At 34.6% G+C, this 21,186-nt stretch overlaps 2 protein-coding genes across 2 annotated transcripts in view; one reads left to right on the top strand and one right to left on the bottom strand.

Moving 5' to 3' along the window:
• The window catches only part of LOC128217270 (uncharacterized), a 206,264-nt gene that overhangs the window by 73,146 nt on the left and 111,932 nt on the right, over nt 1-21,186 (bottom strand). The window lies entirely within an intron of this gene.
• LOC128217268 (heat shock 70 kDa protein 12A-like) lies at nt 3,866-8,294 on the top strand. The gene is made up of 4 exons (XM_052924296.1): nt 3,866-4,187; nt 4,778-4,996; nt 6,571-6,706; nt 7,191-8,294. Exons 1-4 carry the CDS (start codon nt 3,882-3,884, stop codon nt 8,243-8,245), a joined length of 1,716 nt encoding a protein of 571 aa, XP_052780256.1. The 5' UTR covers nt 3,866-3,881; the 3' UTR covers nt 8,246-8,294.

Raw genomic sequence — 21,186 nt, 5'->3', positions numbered from 1 at the left:
GTTCTTTTCTAGTATTTAAAGGGACGCCGTTTTATCACACCTTGTGAAGCTATGAATGGCTAATATTACTGAACAAATATATTTTCCTTTGTTTTGACCAATTTCATTGCCAAAGAAAAATCGCCGCTTGTTACCTACACCAGTATGAACAAACCTAAAATACCTCGCTCAAACCACTAGGACATCTGGATATCTAACAATGAACGTTTGTTGTTAATGCCTGCCTCTTGTTATGATGAAAACAATGCCTTCTTGTGAAATATTTCAACCTTGGCACCTTCAAGAGTTATAAGATTTTAACATATTTCTCTTAGAACAAGAGGGTCTCAAAACTTTTCTGCAAAATTGTCAATTTTCCATTGGTCGAAAAGTAAACATGACATTTAGGTTTCTAGTATGTCATTATTGCCCATAAAATCCATCCAGTCCGTAGGAGTTCTCGTTTCGGGACCAGAGATCAGAATGTTGGCGCAGTTCAATTTTTGCATTAGACTTACTTGAATAAATCAGGGTAATCAACGAGCTTTCCGAATGTTTCAGGTGTTCATGGTAGGCTTTGTGTTGCATTGCCGACATATATATGTGCTACATCCTCACATGGCTTTAAAAGGCATTCTATCAGCAGTTTCAAAGGACCTTGAAACTTGACCATAGGAACAGGGCAGTTTTGTTCACAATTGAATTGTTAATGAACTCTTCCATAGTTGCCTGGCCCGTTCCATGTGCACAATTTTAATCTTATTTATCTTACAAAATTTGCTTATTTATCAATTTATGTTTAAGTTAGTAAACTGCATTTTGATAATTTTTTACGCTGTTTGAAGTATGAATAAAATATATCTATTAGATATGCCATTTTACAATTTCTGTTGAACAAATTCATATGGTTTTTTTTAATTATTGTGTTTTAACATTTAACTGATTGTAACTCTATTTGATCTTACCCATTTTCTACATGAAACTTAACAATAACATTCAAATCTTTTGTAACGTTATTATGGTTACGTAGATTTTATCACTGGTTCAAATTAGAAATAAAACCAGAATATAATGTGTTTATAACTAACGTGATTTATTGTGTAAAATGTATTCATGCTTTACCAGCATCAATAGTTTTTATGCAAAATATAACTAAAAGTAAAGTAAATTACACACGCTTTATTTGCACAATCATAAAAAGGTTTAGGGATGTATTGATGAAATCGTCTAATACGTATTTAAAGTATGGCATACCTGTTTCATCAAGCAAAATAACATGACTTTATTTGTATAAGCACTCTGTGTAACATTTCTATAGAAACGGTACTTTTTATGTTACGTTTTAACAGTAACGTAATTTACACCAATTCGCGCGGTATGAATTAAACCTTCATAGAGCTAAAGAACGATGATTTACCAACTTTTATCTCATAAACGATCAGTATACATGGAAGAAATAGTACAGGTTAAACTTAAAAGTAACTACTTAGGGTAACATAGTTTAAGAGTCCATTACCCAATTATACCCCGTCACTAAGAGCGAAAATATATCTCATTTTGTGGCGTATTGCTAAAGCTTTAAGAAAATCATAACCTTCAACACAGGGTCAATTGGCAGCTTAAGGTCTATAGGTTAAACCCCAAGTAAGCTTTTGATCCAGTAAACTGACTGTTTCAATAATCCCATCAAATTTGCAGAGACTGATCGACGTTTAATATTTTAAGGAGACCGGTACCAATACTTTACAATAACATTTTTGTGAATTATTATTATACAAGTCAAGTTTGTAAAGCCGTTCTTTGAAATTTGATCAGGGGTCATGGTAGCCTAGTTCAAATGTTATTGTTTGTTATAATATAAATGGAGGATATTTGTTGATTTCAGTGTAAGATCGTATTTTATTTCACGAGTGTCATAGAAAAACATATTTTCAAGAGTGGCTAAGAGAGGCTAAGCCATTAGTGAAAATATAGCTTTGATATAATCACGTGTGAAATGAAATAGGATCTAAAACTGAAATCAACAAATCTTTTTTATGTTTACATTTGGAGTTTATTGGTATCTTAATTATGTTTTAGATTTCCCTTCTTTGAAAAGAGTGTTTGCTACGCTGCTAAGTTTTTGATCGCTGATGACGTTACTATCATTTTTACTACAGCAAAAGCTCGTGTAGAACAGTTTTCCTATACATTTTTATAGTTTTTAATAATCTCGTGTTTCAGTGCATTTTTGTATGACCATTCATCAGTGAACCTTTTATAAATGCATGTACGTTCCAAAAAAGAATAGTTAACATGTCTTGATTGTATTTTCAAAGTAAATAGGGCATGAATACATGACCAAATAGCATTGGTCGCCATTAACTGAATGAGATTTGAAAGGTCGAACGTGAAAACAAAATATTTGTGGATTTACATTGGATTTAAAAATAAATCCACGTTATAGAGTTTGTTTCATTATACATGGTTATGCTATATAGTCGGAGATTAGTCTGATTGGCTTGAAGATTTTTCTAAACAAAGAGTAAAGTCCACGCTAGGATGATGACAATTTTTAAGACGTGATGGGGAACAAAAATATCAGTCAACTGTTTCTGGGAAGATTATTTTACAAAGTCTAGCAGTTTGAAAAAAAAATTGATATATGATATGGCATCGAATTTATGCTCTAGCAGTTATTTTCGTCTGTAATTTATTTTATAAGCAAATGTCAGCACATTCAGCTCCAAACAAACGTTTGAAAAACAGGAATACCATTTTTCTTATAAGTAGTTATTTGTTTATTTCAATAATTATCTTAATTTAAACATATGCAACCCATTTGTAATATAAGAGGGGCAGTAACTACAATTTATTTGAAAGGAGTTTTTAAAGTTGAGATTTTCACTCCTTAGTTTGCAGTAAAAATATGTTGTCATTTTACTGATATATCTCCATATTTCATCAGAAAAACATGAAAGAAATGTTTTCTACTTCTTTCTTTTTTACCAATAAATAACTTCATGTACAACAAGGAGAAAGTGATTACCTGAGAATTGTTCTTGCAGTTTAATTCGTATATACTATACTTATGTTTAAACCCCTAACAAAAATATATTATTTTCGATTTCAGTCTTGCGTTACAATTATTTGTTTACGCAGTTGAACGTTAGTAAAACAAATGCTGCTCATTCGTTGGTTTATGCGTACAGTGTAACACAACTTTACGTAGCAAATATTTTAACTGTATACACAAATTGGGGATGGGGTGAGGTAAGGTTGGGGGGGATGCTCAACTTTTTTTATCAATAACAAACAGTCATAGACAGAGAAAATTGAAGCTGCAGAACGTTGGCTTGAATAATTTAGTCTTATAAAGTTATTTCGTAAGACACATAAATCAAACATGCATAATTTGTAATAAAATAAGCTGTTATCTTAATATAGTTTCAAGCTCAGCGCTGTTATCACTAAATGTATAACCGCTTATCTATCAATTTCTTTATTCGGAACAGGAAGGAAATCAATAAACACGAAACTGCGCAGGATCTTACTAAAATAGATAGTGACATTTAATAGCATGTGTGGATGCTTTCTTTTTTTATTGGAATTGTTACTTCTTTTCTATTTATTTATTTGTCTAAAACCATACGATGATTGACGTTTAATATTTTGCCCTTACTTATAAAAATAAACGTAGTACTTATATGATCTTTATGACTACATTGTGTGTCGTTGTTATAATTTTAATCAGTTTGAAATGCTTTGTCAAATATTGCAAAGGCTTCAATAGCTCATAGTTTTGTTCTAGAATGGGTTTTGACTTCCCATAACCACGAACTCGATTTATTAATTGCGTGTGCGTTTAATCTCATAGTTTGTTTCAAAGTGTATTTTTATATTTAACAAGTACACCTTGAACAATGGCAGCGAAGACTCAGGCCTCTTACCTTGTTGCTGCATTCGACTTTGGGACCACGTACAGCGGTTATGCGTTTTCCTTTCAAGATGACCCGCTCAAAGTTCAGACCAACCAGACTTGGTATTCCGGAGGAACAGGGAAAATGATCTCTCTCAAGACGCCGACAAGCGTGCTTCTTAATCCAGAGGGCGAGTTTGATTCTTTTGGTTTTGAAGCTGTAGACAACTATGCGAGTAAAACGGAAGATGACGAACACGAAGGGTGGCGATTGTTCCGGCGTTTTAAGATGGTTTTACACAACAACAAGGTAATTTGTAACGGTCAGACACGAACTGTGTGAAAAGGCATACTTTTTAAAACACCGTTATGAACCTCGACGATCAGATTTCGGAACAGAGTATTACCCTATTTTAAAATCGTAACAAGAGCGTCAGAAATTTTGTTTAAGTCGAAGCAGGGGGGATTACAATTACGAATGTGACTATAATGGACCATTTCATACATATTCTTTTTTCACTTGCTACATGTATGTATACCAAACAACATAATATGTAGACATTAAACTGTTTTAGGGTTATTTAACTACTACACCGCCGACGCCACAGACACATATGCCAATAATTCGACTTCTTTGTTTTCGAAAAATCAAACGAGCTGTCTATAGTATTTCCAGAAGGGCCATTAAAGCTTCTCATTTTAAATCAAAATGATATGTTTGAGATAATGGCGCCGGTTCTGTAGCTTGTAGAAAGCATGCATCTTTGAAAACGAGCCCTTATACTATTCTAATAAAATAACATTTACTTTAATTATGCTAGTAATTTGGCGAGTATTAAACGTTGTATTTTCCGCCCCATTATCATTGAATTTCTTAAAAGTTTAGATTGTTTATTGCAGGCGCTTTCAAGGACGACAACTGTGGAGGATATAGAAGGCAACTCACATCAAGCCCTACCAATCTTCGCTATGGCGATCAAGTTTCTACAAAAGCATCTCCTACAGGTGGTAGCAAACCAGACTGTTGGTGTAGTAGAAAAGGACATTTACTACGTCATCACTGTTCCGGCTATATGGGATGACAATGCCAAAAAGTTCATGAGAACGGCTGCCGAAGAGGTATTGAAACTAAAGCAAGGTGGTACAACTTAATGATATCGCCGTGTACCAATCTCATACGTTAACTCATAAATTACCAGACTTGTAAGAATTGTTGTTTATTTTAATGGGATTTAGGTAATGCGTCTGTACTAGGGATGCAAACGAATGGCTAAATATGTATTCGAATATTCGGTAATTTTTTCGATCGAATATTCGATTATCGAAATGCATTTTTTAGAAGATGTAGAAAACTACTTATATTGTCCCTGATTTCCCCTAATGAGCCTTTAATACTCTCCATTTTCTTGCAAAAATTAATACATTATAAACAAACAAACAACAAAATCAAATAATTCAATTCCGCTGCCTTTTGTAAACAATGTGAAATTATATGGATTCCTAGTCAAACAGTGTTTTGCGCCAATGGAGGGTCTTTCCGTAGGATGATCAGCCTCGTTCTGCGATTGATCTCTAAATTGACTAATTATAATTATGGAAAACCCAAACCAACTCGGAAACTATTAAAAGAGTAAAACAAAAACATTAGTGGATTAGACTCATCTATTTTACAACAATAGAGGAAATATATCCTTAAATATATTTCAAGGCAAAAAAATTGTATCGAAAGATGGAAACAGTTTAACGCACATATATGCAACAACATTATTGTAGCACTATATTATGCACCACTCAGTTGTTACCACGGCCCCCAGGTCCAGGGAATAGCGGGAACTTTGACTTTCGGTCCAGCCAAGCCCGGGCAAAGTTCCCGCCTTGCGGGGACGAACTGCTCGTGAACCCCACGCAAAATGGCCCCGCACCCAAGGGACTCTAGGTAAGGCCCATTCACCGCTATATTTGGCGGGAAGACAAAACCACCGCATTCACCTGGCACTGCGGGGCAACCTGGAAGGTAAAAACACTGCCCATTTCCCCGGCTATCCTCGGTATACCAAAGGACCTGGGGGAGGGTGGCGTGGATACAATTGACTGGTACATTACATTATTGTGGCATTCATATCATCAACCCAAGACAACACATTGTTGTTACAGCCGATCCCTAGCCAGTTATTGTAAAAGTAGGGGGACTTTTTATAGTACCTGACGATGAGTCCCTAAATGACACATGACGCGTGTCTAGTCATCACATTCACACATCTGGCAATAGGGGACAATCGTGGTAAAAACAAAATAAACGAAATATTAGTGATGAAGGCAAAATGTGTTTTATGCTATTTATTGAACTTTCTTTTTAATATTCGAATACCGCTTTAGACATTCGAATACCAAACGTTTGATCGAATATTCAAATATTCGTTTACATCCCTAGACTCTTTAACTAATCGTGTTTATTTTAACTCCCATCAATCTTACAAAACGAAGCGTTTTGTTTTCATGCTACTCATTGCTGGCCATAAGACCCTTAATATGCCTATTTATGGTGTCGAACATAAGAAAATGTTATTTTGTTATCAAGACATAAATAAAACTAAGAAATTGTTAAATATATCTTTGAAGGATAACACCCTTACTAATTGATACAAACTGTTGTTCTTATACATGTGTGCTGTCAATATCAAATGACCATTCAGGCTGGTCTCGATGAAAACCGAATAACACTTGCTCTCGAACCGGAAGCAGCCTCAATCTGGTGTGAGACACTCGATGTTGACACAAAGGCTGCGCTGGCTGGGACCGGAACGCAGTATATGGTCATTGATTTAGGAGGTTTGTAAAGATAACCGCAAAGCCAGAGACTGATTTGTTATCACATTCGTTATGCATAGTATCTTCATATTTATAAGAAATATAAAAAATACAAACCAAGCGTTTGACGAGGGAATGGACATGACACAATCAAGCGTTTGACGAGGGAATAACATGTTGATATTTAGATATGGTCCCCGACTATATGCATTGCGTACTGCTGACGGTTGAATGTTTTTACTTATCTTTTTTATTTTTATGTATACGTACTTTCTTATAAAACAAATACCATAACATTAATAAAATGAAAAAAAATTCTTTACATGCCAACTTGATATGTTCTTAAAAACTGTTTTTGGATTATTGTGAGAACAATATTTGTTGTAAATCTAATCTTAACATTTAATTTAATGGTGAATGTCTATCCATATTGAGTTTAGTTTAGTCTGAATACACATCAATCATTCAATACAAATTATTATGACAATTGAAAATGCTATTTAAGGTGGCACCGCAGATATTTCTATCCATAAGAAATCACAGGGCGGCACTCTAAAGGAAATACATCAGCCGACCGGTGGACCATGGGGCGGCACCTATGTTGACGCAAACTATCTCAAATTCTTGGAACACATTTTTGGAGAGAAAGCTATAACTGCATTAAAGACCGAAGAAATGGCCGACTTCTTTGACGTCATCAGGGAATTTGAAACAAAAAAAGTTACGTTTAGCAAACAGACAAAAGGCAAATTTACGTTTAAAATATCTGCAACCACTAGAAAGCTTTGCGAGAAGTTTACAGGACAAAATCTGGAGCAGAGGATATGCAGCCTTGGATATGGCGATTCAGTTATCGTGAAAGGTGGAGACAAGTTGCGCGTTGAGCCTGACATCGTTCGTACTTGGTTTGACGGCACTATATATAATCTTATTGGTCACGTAAGGAGCCTTCTCAGGGAGCCCGCGCTGAGAGGAGTGCAGACCATTGTGCTGGTTGGTGGTTTCGGAGAGAGCACGTACGTCCAGGAGAGGCTGAGGGCTGAGATCCCAGACAAACGTATGATTTTTCCTCCTGAGGCGGGTCTCGCTGTGCTGAAAGGAGCCGTCAGGTTCGGACACAACCCAGCGATCATTGCATCAAGGGTTATGAAATACACGTACGGAGTTCATGTGAATATGCTTTATGATGAGAAAATTCATAGTGAAGACAAAAAATACTTAAGTAAAGACGGGAGTTGGCGTGTCCATAATTGCTTCTTTGTGTACGTTCGTGTGAATGAGGAGATTCCCGTTGACCACCAAATAACCCAGGGATACACCCCTACATCGTATATCTCAACCTCACCCATTTATCGAACGCGAGCAAAGAACCCCGTGTACGTGACCGACCCCGGCTGTGAGCTGCTCGGGAAGCTGGTGACAGAGTTGCCCAGGGATATCCCTCTCTCTGAACTTGCTAACGATACAACATTCATGTTTGGCGGAACGGAGCTTTTGGTGAAAAAACGTGTGATAAAAACGGGGCAGGAGGAGATATTGAAACTTGACTGTTTGAAATAAGCTACGACTGACCCGAAGAACCTGTTATGTGTAACTGAAGAACACAATGGCGCATATCTATTATTAAAATGATGTTTGAACTTTTGCTTCCAAATAATTTAAAATTATAAAGAAACGAGGTTTAACGGTTGATCGTTGGAAAAAGACCGTACATAAACTTAATCGTTTGAAGTAAGATACATCTGGGTTGTCGAACCTGTTGTGTGCTTCTGCGAAAAATAATAACATATACATTTTTATTAACAAGTTTGTTTTCGTGCCGAGTGTGTTAAAATGTATGTATTTGGAAAGACGTTTTGCTTATGTTATAAACATGATCAAACAACCGTTTATGAATCAGATCATGTCTATATAGACTTTTTATATGTGCGTTAATACATGGGGATATTGGTGACGTTTACTTGTGTGTTTACATCAATTTTTTAGTTGTTCACTTGAATGTATGCAATGATTTTGCAATTCTACTTATAGCAAGGCAACTTTTTGTTGCTCGTTTTGTGCAAATTGTTTGTTACATGTAACATTTCTAAAATGAAATATTAGAGTTCAAGGCAAAATAAACATTTTTTTTCTGGCAAATTTGAACTGTTTTAATTTTTTATAAATACAAAAAAGTGTTTTCTGTATATATAACTTTATTATGCGTGGGTGGTCTATTTGTACGTTTGTGTCTCTCATTCAGTGTCGTTTGGACCTGTCGTCTTTAAACAGGGTTTATATTTGTATTTTTCGCTCATGGGCTTGTCCTTGTAGTTTTCAGTGTCTTATTCAATTTGGCAATTCAATTGATTGTTGTGCTATATACCGGAAACAATACAAATTCATTCCGGCTACATTATACTCCTGATATTTCGCAAGCACAAAATACATCCAGAATATGGACATCGGTTGCTGTGTGATTACGACCTTCCATTGACAGCAATGTTTGGTAAAGCACCATCACCGCCCTCTACCATCGGCTTTTGCGGAATACTATTTCCATTCTCCCTAAAGTCATAAAGTATGATCCCGAAGGATCAGTTAACAAAAACAGGTATTCATACTTTTCTGGGAAACCTTGATTGTTATTTAAGCACTTTGTAACTCTTCCATTACACCAGCTTCCACACACGTACGCACGCACGCAAGCACGCACGCACGCATGCACACACACACACACACACACACACACACACACACACACACACACACACACAACCACACACACACACACACACACACAAACAAGCACACGCACAGGCACACACAAGTACGCAAGCCCGCGAGCACGCACGCACGCACGTACACCCAGCACACACTCTCTCACTCACTCACATACACCTGTTTGTTAGTTACATTTACAAGAAATTGCACGTACTGTTTTTAAAGTGATTAAGTGTATGGATAGTTTTAAATAGAATCATCCGGTTTTTAATATGTGGGTTTTAAAAAGAAATATAAAGTGGAAAAGACCTAGTATATAAAGCTGTTATACACCACTTCGTGTTGTTGTGTTCACCATTTGTATTCGTTAAGCATACTAACGTAAGAAAGTATCGTTTACTTTCACTATTTGGAAATAACATAAAATCAAAGGTCGTCTTAAGAGTTAAATAATTATAAGAAACAAATAAAAGTGCTTATGTGCCTATGTTAGAGTCTAAGATAAAATGTGATAAAACCCCGAGGTCCACATGATGTCAAGGGTAACACTACCTTGATCACTGACTCACGATACGCTAATGAGGTAGATACGTGGGCGGAGCATAGTTCTTTGTAAATAATACATGACTGTTGCCTGTTTCGTCCTATAAATTGCCTCCGTGCTTTTTCACAAAGAAATGGAGAAATAATGAACATTTTCAAATGCAATATCACATATAATTAACAATGTTTTAATCGAAAAATCGCAGTCAACACTTCTTGACTTATTATCACTTAATCTTCAAACTATTTTCATTAACTAAAGTTTTTAATTAAACTATTTTATGAAAACAGCAGTTAAAATATATGTCTATTTGAACCAATCACTTCTCCGCTAAGATATGAAATCTGTTAGTATATAAAGCAATGTAGTATTTTTGGCTTTGAAAAAATTCATGATCTGCAAACTTCGTAGTGACGGGTTAAAATAACCTTTTAACGAGTTTAACCTTTTAGGATATCTGATTGGAGGCTGAGAACAGATACGCGAGTAATGTAGAGGACAGAGGGGACCTTGATGGCGCCTGTTTCGGCGTTTTAAGTTAGTTAAACACACCATCAATGGATGTTTCATTTTCTTAAACAAACTATATGAAAAATCCACAATACGCCACTCCCATACAATACATCAATGTTTGCTTCCTATTCAATATGCAGCTTTTGAATTTTTCCACTAGGGTTACGTATTATATTTAGTGTAAAAGCATGCTCAATATTCCAAAATGATTTTATTTTATCGAAAAAGCTTTCAAAAGCCACAACTTTGGAGGGCATTGAAGGCAACTCCTACCTTCTCAATAGCGGTAGCAAACCAGAAGTTTGGGTACTAGAGAAGGACATTTATTATATTATTTTTTGCCCGCCATATGGAATGACAGTGGCAAGGAGTTAATGAGAACGGCTACGGAAGAGGTAACTGTATCGGACTTACCTTCCTTTAGACACGTTTGAGGCTTAATGGGACTTTACTTTTAAATGGAGTCACAACCCTGTGTTATGCGTTGAAAATGCTCAAAATTGTCTTCTGCCTTGGTGATAATGAGTTGAATATAGACGTAAGGAATGTGTGGACTTTTACCTTCTCAGAGGTTTATGTAAATCGAGGATTGCAGTTATAAATAGGATTAAATTAGCGATGTGTTAAAGTGAAAGTTCCGAATACGAATCAAAATCTTATTGTTAAAATCCAGTATTACTTGCTGAAGCTTAACATTATAAACGTAAAAAAGCAGGATTTTTTTCAAAACAGTTGTCGTTCTAGCGATACTATTACAACAAATGGATGATGTTCCCATATTATGATAACAGTATGGATATTATATGATATTATATATATGCTCATTAAGACACTTCAAACGAATCCTAAAAGTAGTTTTGAGGTTGAAGTCACACCAACCATTAATAACTGCTACATCCAAAATATAATTTATAATGCAAGCATTTGTTTTTTTCAATTAATTTACGAAACACCGTCCAAATTCTAAGACATCAACCAATTATTTCAACTTTGATGTAACAAGTGGTGTTCGAATGGAGTTATTTAACTTGTAAATTAAACAAATGGACATTCAATAATGTATAATAAATACACCAGCGAAACAAAATAACACCAGCGTTGATAACCAGTTCAACATGCTTTCTTTAAGGGACACATACAGATTTCTTGGTGGTGACTTTTTTCAAAATGTGTTCAAATTGAGTTATTTAAATTATCATTTAAAAAAGAACACTATCAATAACGAACAGGTACTTATTTAGACAGTCTTAAATTCGAGCCGAAACAATTCAGTATTCATTCTGTTTGTTAACAATTTTCGGCAGAATTTTATTTATGTTTATGGTGGTATGATAATATTAAATGGTTAAACTAAATCAATTTTTAAACTTCTAATGACACTTTTCCATTGTTTTAAGCATTTTGATCATATTGCACAAACACTTTAAAATGTCGACATCTCATCCTAAAAATTTGAGAAATCACCTTTAATGTGCAATATATTTTAAACGGTTTAATCATCAGACCCCAATTTCTCGGAACCTCTTAATTCCCTTATAACTGGATTAAGCTAGTCTCACTATTTTTGTTGTTCTTTGAAATGTGTTATATTTACTTCTTCAAGAATGTTTAGAAACCATGTAGGAATATCTGAATGACTATATGAATAAAAACATTTTTCATTTATCAAAATCCATTTTCAGTATGTATTTTGGCTAATTGAAATAAGCGACTTAGCTTGTTAAGCTTAAGAAGTTTCGAGGAATTGGGGCCAGATGATTAAAATGCAAGAAAAAGAGAAAACGGTCTATAACTACAATAGAATAGAAATCGTCGTGTACTACGCATTGCTTTTTAATTACTGGTGTATGACATCGCTTACGAGACATGTATGTTTTGTAGTTGGCGTGTTTTTCCAATTCGAAAATTGACTGGGTATTTCTACCACGTAATTCCGAGTAGATTTAAAAATAGCGTCGGTATATGTTTCTGTACTAATCACGTGACTTTCATATGCTAAATATATACACTAAAAAATGGGAATAGTTATGCGCTGTATTTAAACTGGTACACTCAGCTGGGACAGCGACAAAAATCTATTTCAATCATATAAAATGATGTATTATCGGCCTCATACTATAGCTCCTTTGACAATTCTGGTCTTGTTTTGACGAAATACTGTATTTGCCGATTTTGAACCATCTGGTGTCTAGTTCGTTTAAGAACATAAGAATTACTCAATTTTTCCAAAATAAAAACACTTAGCTAAGCTTATGACTTAAAATGTTTGGAGATATTAGAACCAGAAAGTATGTTAACTCCTGTTATTGCAGCAACGGTCTGGGTAAGTGTTTTTTGTTATACTTATAAACGTAATACTCACTTATTATGCAAATAATTTAATATACTATCTATAGTTATATTATCAAAGGATTGCAAGTACTGCTGGAAGGTAATTTTACCGCTTTGTAAAACATTATGATCCATTCAATCGAACTTGCGTAATTGACTTGCGACAGGCCAAAAGTGTGTCATTTACGTGTGTTCGTTTGAATGGTTCGTTACTTCTCGGAAAGAAAACAGAATGTAGAACTTCGACATTTCGTACTATGAAACTTTATTAGACAAAGATGTTATGGACGTTTCCTACCAATCATACCAATATATTATGGACATTTCGCACATTGATATAACATTTTTCATCAGTATAGATAATGTAACATTTTATTATCTCTGAAAATATTTTTCATACCAGGGTCATATTTCATTATGACTCTAGAGGGAACATCGTACCAATAGTCTCCTGTAGTTCTTACTCTACTTTGATTAAGTTTGCAATCATTATAAACATGTGCTAACAAAGTCAAACCCCTCGAAAGTTATGTTTCGTTAACCTTCACCAACGGTGGTGACATCGTTGAACTATTTATGTGTGTTCTGTCGTTTTGTTTAAATACTGGCCTTTTGAAAGTCACGTTAAAATATTGACTTTCTGTGAGAACTGCTAGTGCAGTCCAGAACTTTTGCGCTCCAAACTAATCATTTTGATAAAGCGACCCATTGTCAATGCTTACTAACAACTCTGTGATAATGCTCTAAAAGGAAGCCACAGAGTAAATACTGCCCAGCTTGTATTAAATTCCTAACATATGGTTCTGGGTCGTTGTATCAAGTAGTTCGTATAAACAATGTTTCTCCCCACTGGACCTCTTTCTTGGGCGGATAAATTCAGAGATGACCCCAGAGATGAGACCATGACTGTGTCACATGGACGTTATAGATAGTGACTGTAAAGAAATGATGATAGCAGGAAAACAGAACTATCTTGATATGGTTTTCTAGTATTAAATCAACAGACAAACTGTTTATAATTTGTGGGAAACTAGTGTTAAAGCTTATTTTTTTTCCTGCAGATTCATAATTAAGTGGTGAAGTGGAGTAAGTGTGCCTATAACAAAAACAGAATCTCGTTGTGGACCGACACCATATGTTTCTGAGAACGTAGCTGTACATCGAATTTCACTTGTTTTTGTCGTAAAGATCATTTCATGTGATTTCATGTGATTAAGTATACTTAATATTTTAAGCTGAAGCACTAATGTTTTTGTATTTCATTATAATTACATTAACTATCAACAGAAATAACTCTTTTTGTGATTTGTATTAAATAATTATACATGTAACTAGAGGTTTCATTGAATGTGATGAGTATGAGGTGTAAAGGTCCAATTGGAGATATTTCACCGGTACCATGACAAGAAAAAAAACATGGATGCATAGTATCTTATCGGCGCACTTGCCAGCCTGTAAAAGGGATTTTGAAAAGTATTTTCTCTTCGGTACTCGCATTTTTTTAATATGCGATATATTCAGTATTTCAGCCATGTCATTACATACTAAGACTTTAATACGAATAAAACTTTGCCTGATACTATATGCGATACAATATGTGATTATTTCTGAAGGTAATACCGAAAATATGCACTTAATAGATGTGGAACTATTTAGCGTATAGCGTGATACAGACGACCCATGGAGCGGTAGGCACCAAAATCACGACTAAGGGTGGTGATTTTTTAATATAATCAATCTTCCAAAAACAAAAATCACCAATCCTAAACCGTAATCTTTCTCTGAAACAATATTATTAATAACATTGTACAGGGGCGATTCCAGAAGGGCGGCACGAAATATGCGGAGCAAAACTTATGACGTGGTCCCCGCGAAACCAAAGACTTTACGTAGGCTGTAACGTTTTAATGTTAGAACTTTTATTAAGATGAAATCACATGCATACAACTGCATAATAACCATGCAAAATACAATTGTGTTATATCGAACAGTCCAATTTTACACACATTTTAGGTCTGAATAATTAATTAATTGCTGATCAATATATCAATACGTATGTACCATAAATTGCATTTCACATGAAAGCGTATATAAGTTGAATCACTTAACTATGATGTTTACATAGGAACGTTAAGCATTTCTTGATTGTTTGTATACCAGCAAACTAAAACACAGCCAGAGGTGCAACCATCTCTCATCTACATCCTGTCATCCTGGAAGCAGCGGAATTCCAACGAAGGCCATCGGACCCATCCGACTGTCTTGATACAATCAAGTGCTAAAATTATGATTCTGTTTAAATTTCAGGGTTTTAAAGGTCGTAAGGTCGGGCCTTGAAAGCCAAAAATTGAAATGTTTCAAAAGGTCATGTTTAATTTTAAAGGACACTATCTTCTTTCAGGAGTAAAACACATCCGTTGCGACATGTTTTGTGATATTACGAAGTTGACCAATTTTTACGAAAGAAAAATTCATCAGATTTTGGATAAAACAGAATATCTTGTCAACACTACCCTATCAACAATGTCTTGTGGCTTTGTGGGGAGTGCAGCTAGATTATGTAACTAGGTATTTGCATCTGAAAACACTTATATCAAAACTATTTAACTCTTTGATACCGAAATTGCAGACAAAAATACAATTAAAGTAAAAGAAACAACCTGGTTGTAGTTTTGTGTGTACATGTGTTTGGAGGGGGAGAAGTGTGTGTGGTGGGGGGGGGGGGGGCGAACACACGCCTGTACAGATAAGAAAAGTGTGATTATGCTTAGCCGTTTCACAATATTTTCTGCTTCTTGGGACATCAACAAGACAAGAAATTGACATTAGGCAAAATTTAACAAACATGGCAGTGAAGAAAGAACATGACGATTTGACCACGATTCAAACTCAGGAAAAAGTAATAAAATTTGCTTTTCAGAGAATCTGTCCACTGTGATTGATACTTGATCTTCTGTTTATATGTACTTCTACTAACACCTAAGGTAAAATGCTGTGTAATTAGCATCAGCTTTCGATGACTGAATTTAAAAGTGACGTTTTAGAGAAGTAGATTATTCGGTAGTGTAACAAGGATCAGATTAAATGTACATCGTTTTTTTGCATAGACTGCTGGTGCACACACATCTATATTTCCGTAATGTCAACTTCTCAGTGTGTAACAAAGTATACAACCGTAATACAAGGTGGTGTGACATTCTGTATACAAAAAAATACTACAATTAGTGAAGTGTTCTTTCAATTTTAAACGCACTGATTATGTACTGCTACTATATGGTGATTTGATTTCATGCTGTACCTGTTAAAATAATGATTATATGAAAACAATACCTGCATACATCAGAGTCAAATGTCAAATATGTGAAGGTTAAATAATATAGATTAATTTAGTGTTGTGTCGATGATCGATTATAATCGGCAATTGATCGGAAAGGCCTACGTCGGCGACAATCGATAGTAAAATTTGAACAATCGATTATATAAACAAGGGACGAAACCGCTAGAGACTTATCTTCTTTTTCTGGTAAATGCTAGTCTAAGTTGAAATGTTAAGATGTTACTTCGTTAAATTATCTTGATTATCTTTAATTGTCACATTCTTATCAAATCAGTAAGTCACTACAGTATCTTATTAAAAATATAAGGTAATTTAACTGCTAAAGGATTTATTCTCAACTTCTCATGTTTGTGGTTTAAAAGTGATTTTTAAAACATGTTATCGTTTACTTCTTACCATGAAAGAATTTAGTTTTCTCATTTTTATAGGGCACTGCATTCACCAATTTCTCAAATGAGGACATAATTGTGATATTAGATAAAATAACTTTCATACTTTCGTTTTATAATGATATCCGTTCTTTTGCTCTAGCTCGGAAGTGTCATTGGCTCTTTTTTATACAAAGCTCCTAAAAGGGCTGGAACCACTGTTTCGCAGTCGTGTATTAAGGCCTAGCAACATTTATTGATCCGAAATATAAACCATTTGAAAGATGCCAAAGCTGGATAATTGTTCGGCTGACTGAATTGCAAGTTGCATACGGCATGATTAGTGCTGGACCATTGCAATTTACTGACTGTTGTCCTTACAAAAGTGCATATTCAAGGGTCATTCTTTCGCTCCATCTGTAAAACCAAAGTTTAACGTAGAGAACGTCTTATGATGATTATTGTGTATGAAAATATGCTTACCTTCTTGAAAATCCAGTTTTGATTTGATAAACAACAGACAAAATAAAAAATCAACTATTTATCACTCCATTTCTACTGCTAGTTCAAGAAGCTATCGGGGAAATACCACTTGCTCTAAGTGTATGGTAAAGTCAAATAAGTTATTTGCATATTTAAAATGAAGAACTAATAAACTACTTAAAATACTAAGGGGAGAAACTTTAAATTGCTGTGCATAGGATTACAAGGTAAATCCTTAAAGGAGCAGTTGCAATTTGCAAAGTCTGGTATCTTCAGGTAGATAACAAAATGTTGCGCGTCCCAACTGCGCTAGAGATGGAAGGACGTTTACAAAGTGTATACACTTAAAAATGTTTTGCAAGCACAAGTTTGCATTGCCTCAAAATAAGTAATTCCGTTCGTGAAGGGTATTTTGAATATAAGGGGGGAAATAAACTGTTATGTTGGTCTAGGGATATGAACTCACTGCTAGGGAATCAAAAATCCGCGCGCATCACCGACTACAACTACAATTTTGATATAGTGGATCATGACGTGTAGTTATTGTATAGATAGACAAGTGTGTCTTCAATGCATATACACTTTTTAGTGTCATTAAACCCTACCTAGCATTGTGTTTCTAAACAGGGTTTACACTTTAAATATTTGACTACTTGGCTTGTCCCTGTAGCTTTCATTGTACTATTCAATGGGGTTTGAATGACTGCATCGTATCCTTAAAGAGTTCTCACTTTTTCTCTGGCTTTATTCTTTTGTGGGCAAGTGATGTCTGTATCCGGTCGTAGAGTGTTTGAAATTGATTGATCATTTCATGTTACTTCATTCTTCATTGTTTGCAAGTTGGTGCTGGCTCTGATGAGGCTTGTATTCTTAATTTTGTAAGTATTAATAAATGGTTACACGAGTAGTTTAGGCGCTAATTTACTAGTTCATATCCCTTAGTAAACTCGTGTTGCAGCGAACTCGTGTTTTAAGCCGTTCCATGGCGGTAATCCCATTATTTATTGATAAAGCTATTCGTCTGTTTGTGGTGTTTCAGGGCTTGTGTCGTCTGTTTAGGCCCTTGCCGTTTTTGTTTATATCTCTGATAACTTGGCTTGCCCCTGTAGTTTTCATTGTAATATTTCGTTATTTAATTCTTGTCGTAATGTAGACAACCGATAAAAAGCGACCGAAAAGTTAAAGACGTGATCTACGTCTGGTTAATGTGGTTTTATATTAAAGGTTATATAAATAACGCGCAACTTTTACTCCATTCAGTTAGTTGTCAAAGGGAACATACTGTTAGTAGATGTTTTGTTTGTATATATTTGAGTTACCTTTCATAATCTGCCGAAGTCAAACAAGCGGAGTCAAGGGTGAATTGAGGTGATATATTCATTGCATACATACTAAATCCATGTTTAAATAGTGTAAGGAGACCGGTAGCAATGTTTCACAAGTACATTTTCGTGCATAATTATGATACATGCCAAGTTTGTTAGTCGGCCTTATATATTAAATATATGAAGTTGTTAAAAGGCTAATTAGATTATACACCTTTATAACAATGTGGACACTTCAAGTACACTAAAGAAAGTGTGTGTGTCCGGCGACTGTTCTTTCTGTATAATTTACATACATTTTATGTAACAATTTTATTTGTTTTAACAAAGGACATGGATTGCGTACCGAAAACAGTTCATTTCAATTGTAAGCATAAGGCATACCATTTAATTGTGTAAACAATCATATAATTTATCTTTACACCGCAAGGGTAAAAAGGATTGGGAGTAGGGTGTGTGGGTCAGCTTCATATCAATATCATTAGCGATCTGTTCTGGAATGAAGCATGTTTAAGCAGTGGTATGTTTGCTTCGATATGTCAGTCGTGCATACTTGTATTGCAAGATACACAAAATTATTTCAATTTGCATAAGTTTTGATAAAATAAGCTTTTATCGTGACCAAGCTCTTTTATCACTAAATGAATAACGTCATATCTTTCGGTTTCGATCATTCGGAACAGGTAGGAAATCATTTTGCACGAAACGACAGATTAAAAAGGTAGAGACGTCCTTAAGTATTAAATACAAAACACTGTTAAATGTTAAATGGGCAGAACAGTCCTATCTTCTCGTTGGTTATTATGTGTTTGTGGTATAATATGCTTCATTGAAAAAATAATCAGAGTGTAGTTTTTTTTCGCTATTTTATATAAATGCATTAGAGAATAAAATGTACATACAAATTAAAAAGAATAGTACATGTTTATGTGGATACTATTCTTCTTTTTGGTTTCAATGCATTATCATGTTTATGGTATTTAAAGTGCTAAAACAGTCCAACGCATATGTACCAGATTTCCATTTTCCCCCAAAATTCCTATGTGGTGGCCAGTGATGGGCATTTAATTATAATTACATGGCTTGTCATGAGCTGCTGATAGTATCATCCTGTAATGTTTTATGATCCTATCAAGTTTTAAGATTACAGTCTTAGCTATGGGTGAATAAAATGAACATTGCAAGAAATAACGAAGACTGAGATTTTCATTTTGGTTTAAAGGGATATTTTTATCTCAACACATTATAATTTTTGTAACGAAGGTTACAATAATTTTGATTGAATATAAGAAATTGTTTTATATCACGTATGACTCATAATGAGAATATACACATAAGTATGTACAATAATGCTGAAATAAGTATTTTTTCAAACACCTTAAAGATTTGTCTAAAAATAAGTGTCTAGGTCTGCAGTAGGGGTTTGACATTAATGGAAGCTATATAGATAGATAGATAAATACCCTTGTCGTATGATTCCTTTAAAAATCAGAAATTACGGTTTAGCCCTCGCTTTAAATAAACAACTACAACAAGTTAGTCAAGTAGTAATGCTTTGTGCAATTGAACTGTCTGAGAACAGTTCATTCAGTGCTCAATGAATTTCAGAAACCGGCATTGTAAATTCAGTTCAAGACATAATGATCAATGCAAACTTTAATATGTCTAAAAATATTATCCATAACTCATGAACTTAATAAATAAATAAATACATGATTCAAACATTTCCTTATCATTATTATCTTTCATTTAGTGAATTCAAAAACGTGTCGTTTTGGCAACATAGTATTGTATAATTCTTGCCCAAAATGATTGTTTGTCATCAGCATGGCTTATTGCTACTTTGTTTATGAACCATTTGAAGAGAACTTGAATCATGCGAGGGGTTTCAAGGTACCAATCTTGAATAACATCAAACGAGTTCATTGATTATGGTTTCACAAACTTATGATTCATTGTTCCAGCCAGCATTTGTAAAGGGCAGGGTGCTAGGTCAGAAAGGGCACTTCTGATGCGCGCTGAATGATCCTTATTGGCACTTGCATAGGCCAATGTTCAATTGTTATTGTGAAGTGTTGTAACTTCTTTTCATTCTAATTGTTTGTTATGAATACCTTCGCTTTAATAATTCCTTTCGTGTCAACATTATGTTTAATTATTATGTTTATACTTATTTCTAAAAAAATACTTAAATGGCACAGCAGGGCGTAGTAAAAAGACAGTAGGTTGCTTAAAAAGGGCAGTCGGGTGTCCCACCCTGCTATTTAGGGTTAGCTGGAGCACTGACTCACTTATCTGAGCAACATGTTTCACAGTTTGTAACATCTTAAAATATCCATCTTCCCTTTCAACATTCTTCCATGGTTGTAAACTGTAAAACCTAAGAGTAACATTGACCTTTGAGCAAAATATGCGATTCTTGAGGCTGACAAGTTCTCGAGCCATGTTATTTAAACCGCCCCAACCTTTCCACGCATAAGAAACAGACTGGAAAGAAAAAAAAAGAACGGGCGGTACAGGTGTTGCAATGTTTTACCTTCATGGGAGGAAAAATTTAATTTCTTTCTGTTTTGTTCCCATAGTCACCATACAATGGAAATATAAATTAATTATTATTTGTATATAACATTATACAAATTAACTAATACTTTAAAACATATGACAATTCCATACTTCATTAACGCCCAAAATGTTGAAATATTTATGCATAAAACGCATCTACTCCATAGTTAAGAAGTTAAAAGTATTACAATCAATTAAAACACACAAAACAATACAGACTTAATCAAACATTGCCTTATTAATTAAAACAGTTTCATTCAGTACGTTAAAATAATAAAGCATAAAATCTACTTCTTTCTAGTTAAGAAATGTATTTATAAAATAAATAATATATT

Source organism: Mya arenaria, chromosome 14 (genome assembly GCF_026914265.1).
Source record: "Mya arenaria isolate MELC-2E11 chromosome 14, ASM2691426v1".
NCBI classification, from domain to species: domain Eukaryota; kingdom Metazoa; phylum Mollusca; class Bivalvia; order Myida; family Myidae; genus Mya; species Mya arenaria.
Note: the sequence above shows the minus strand (reverse complement) of the source record. Positions and strands in the feature narration are given on the sequence as shown.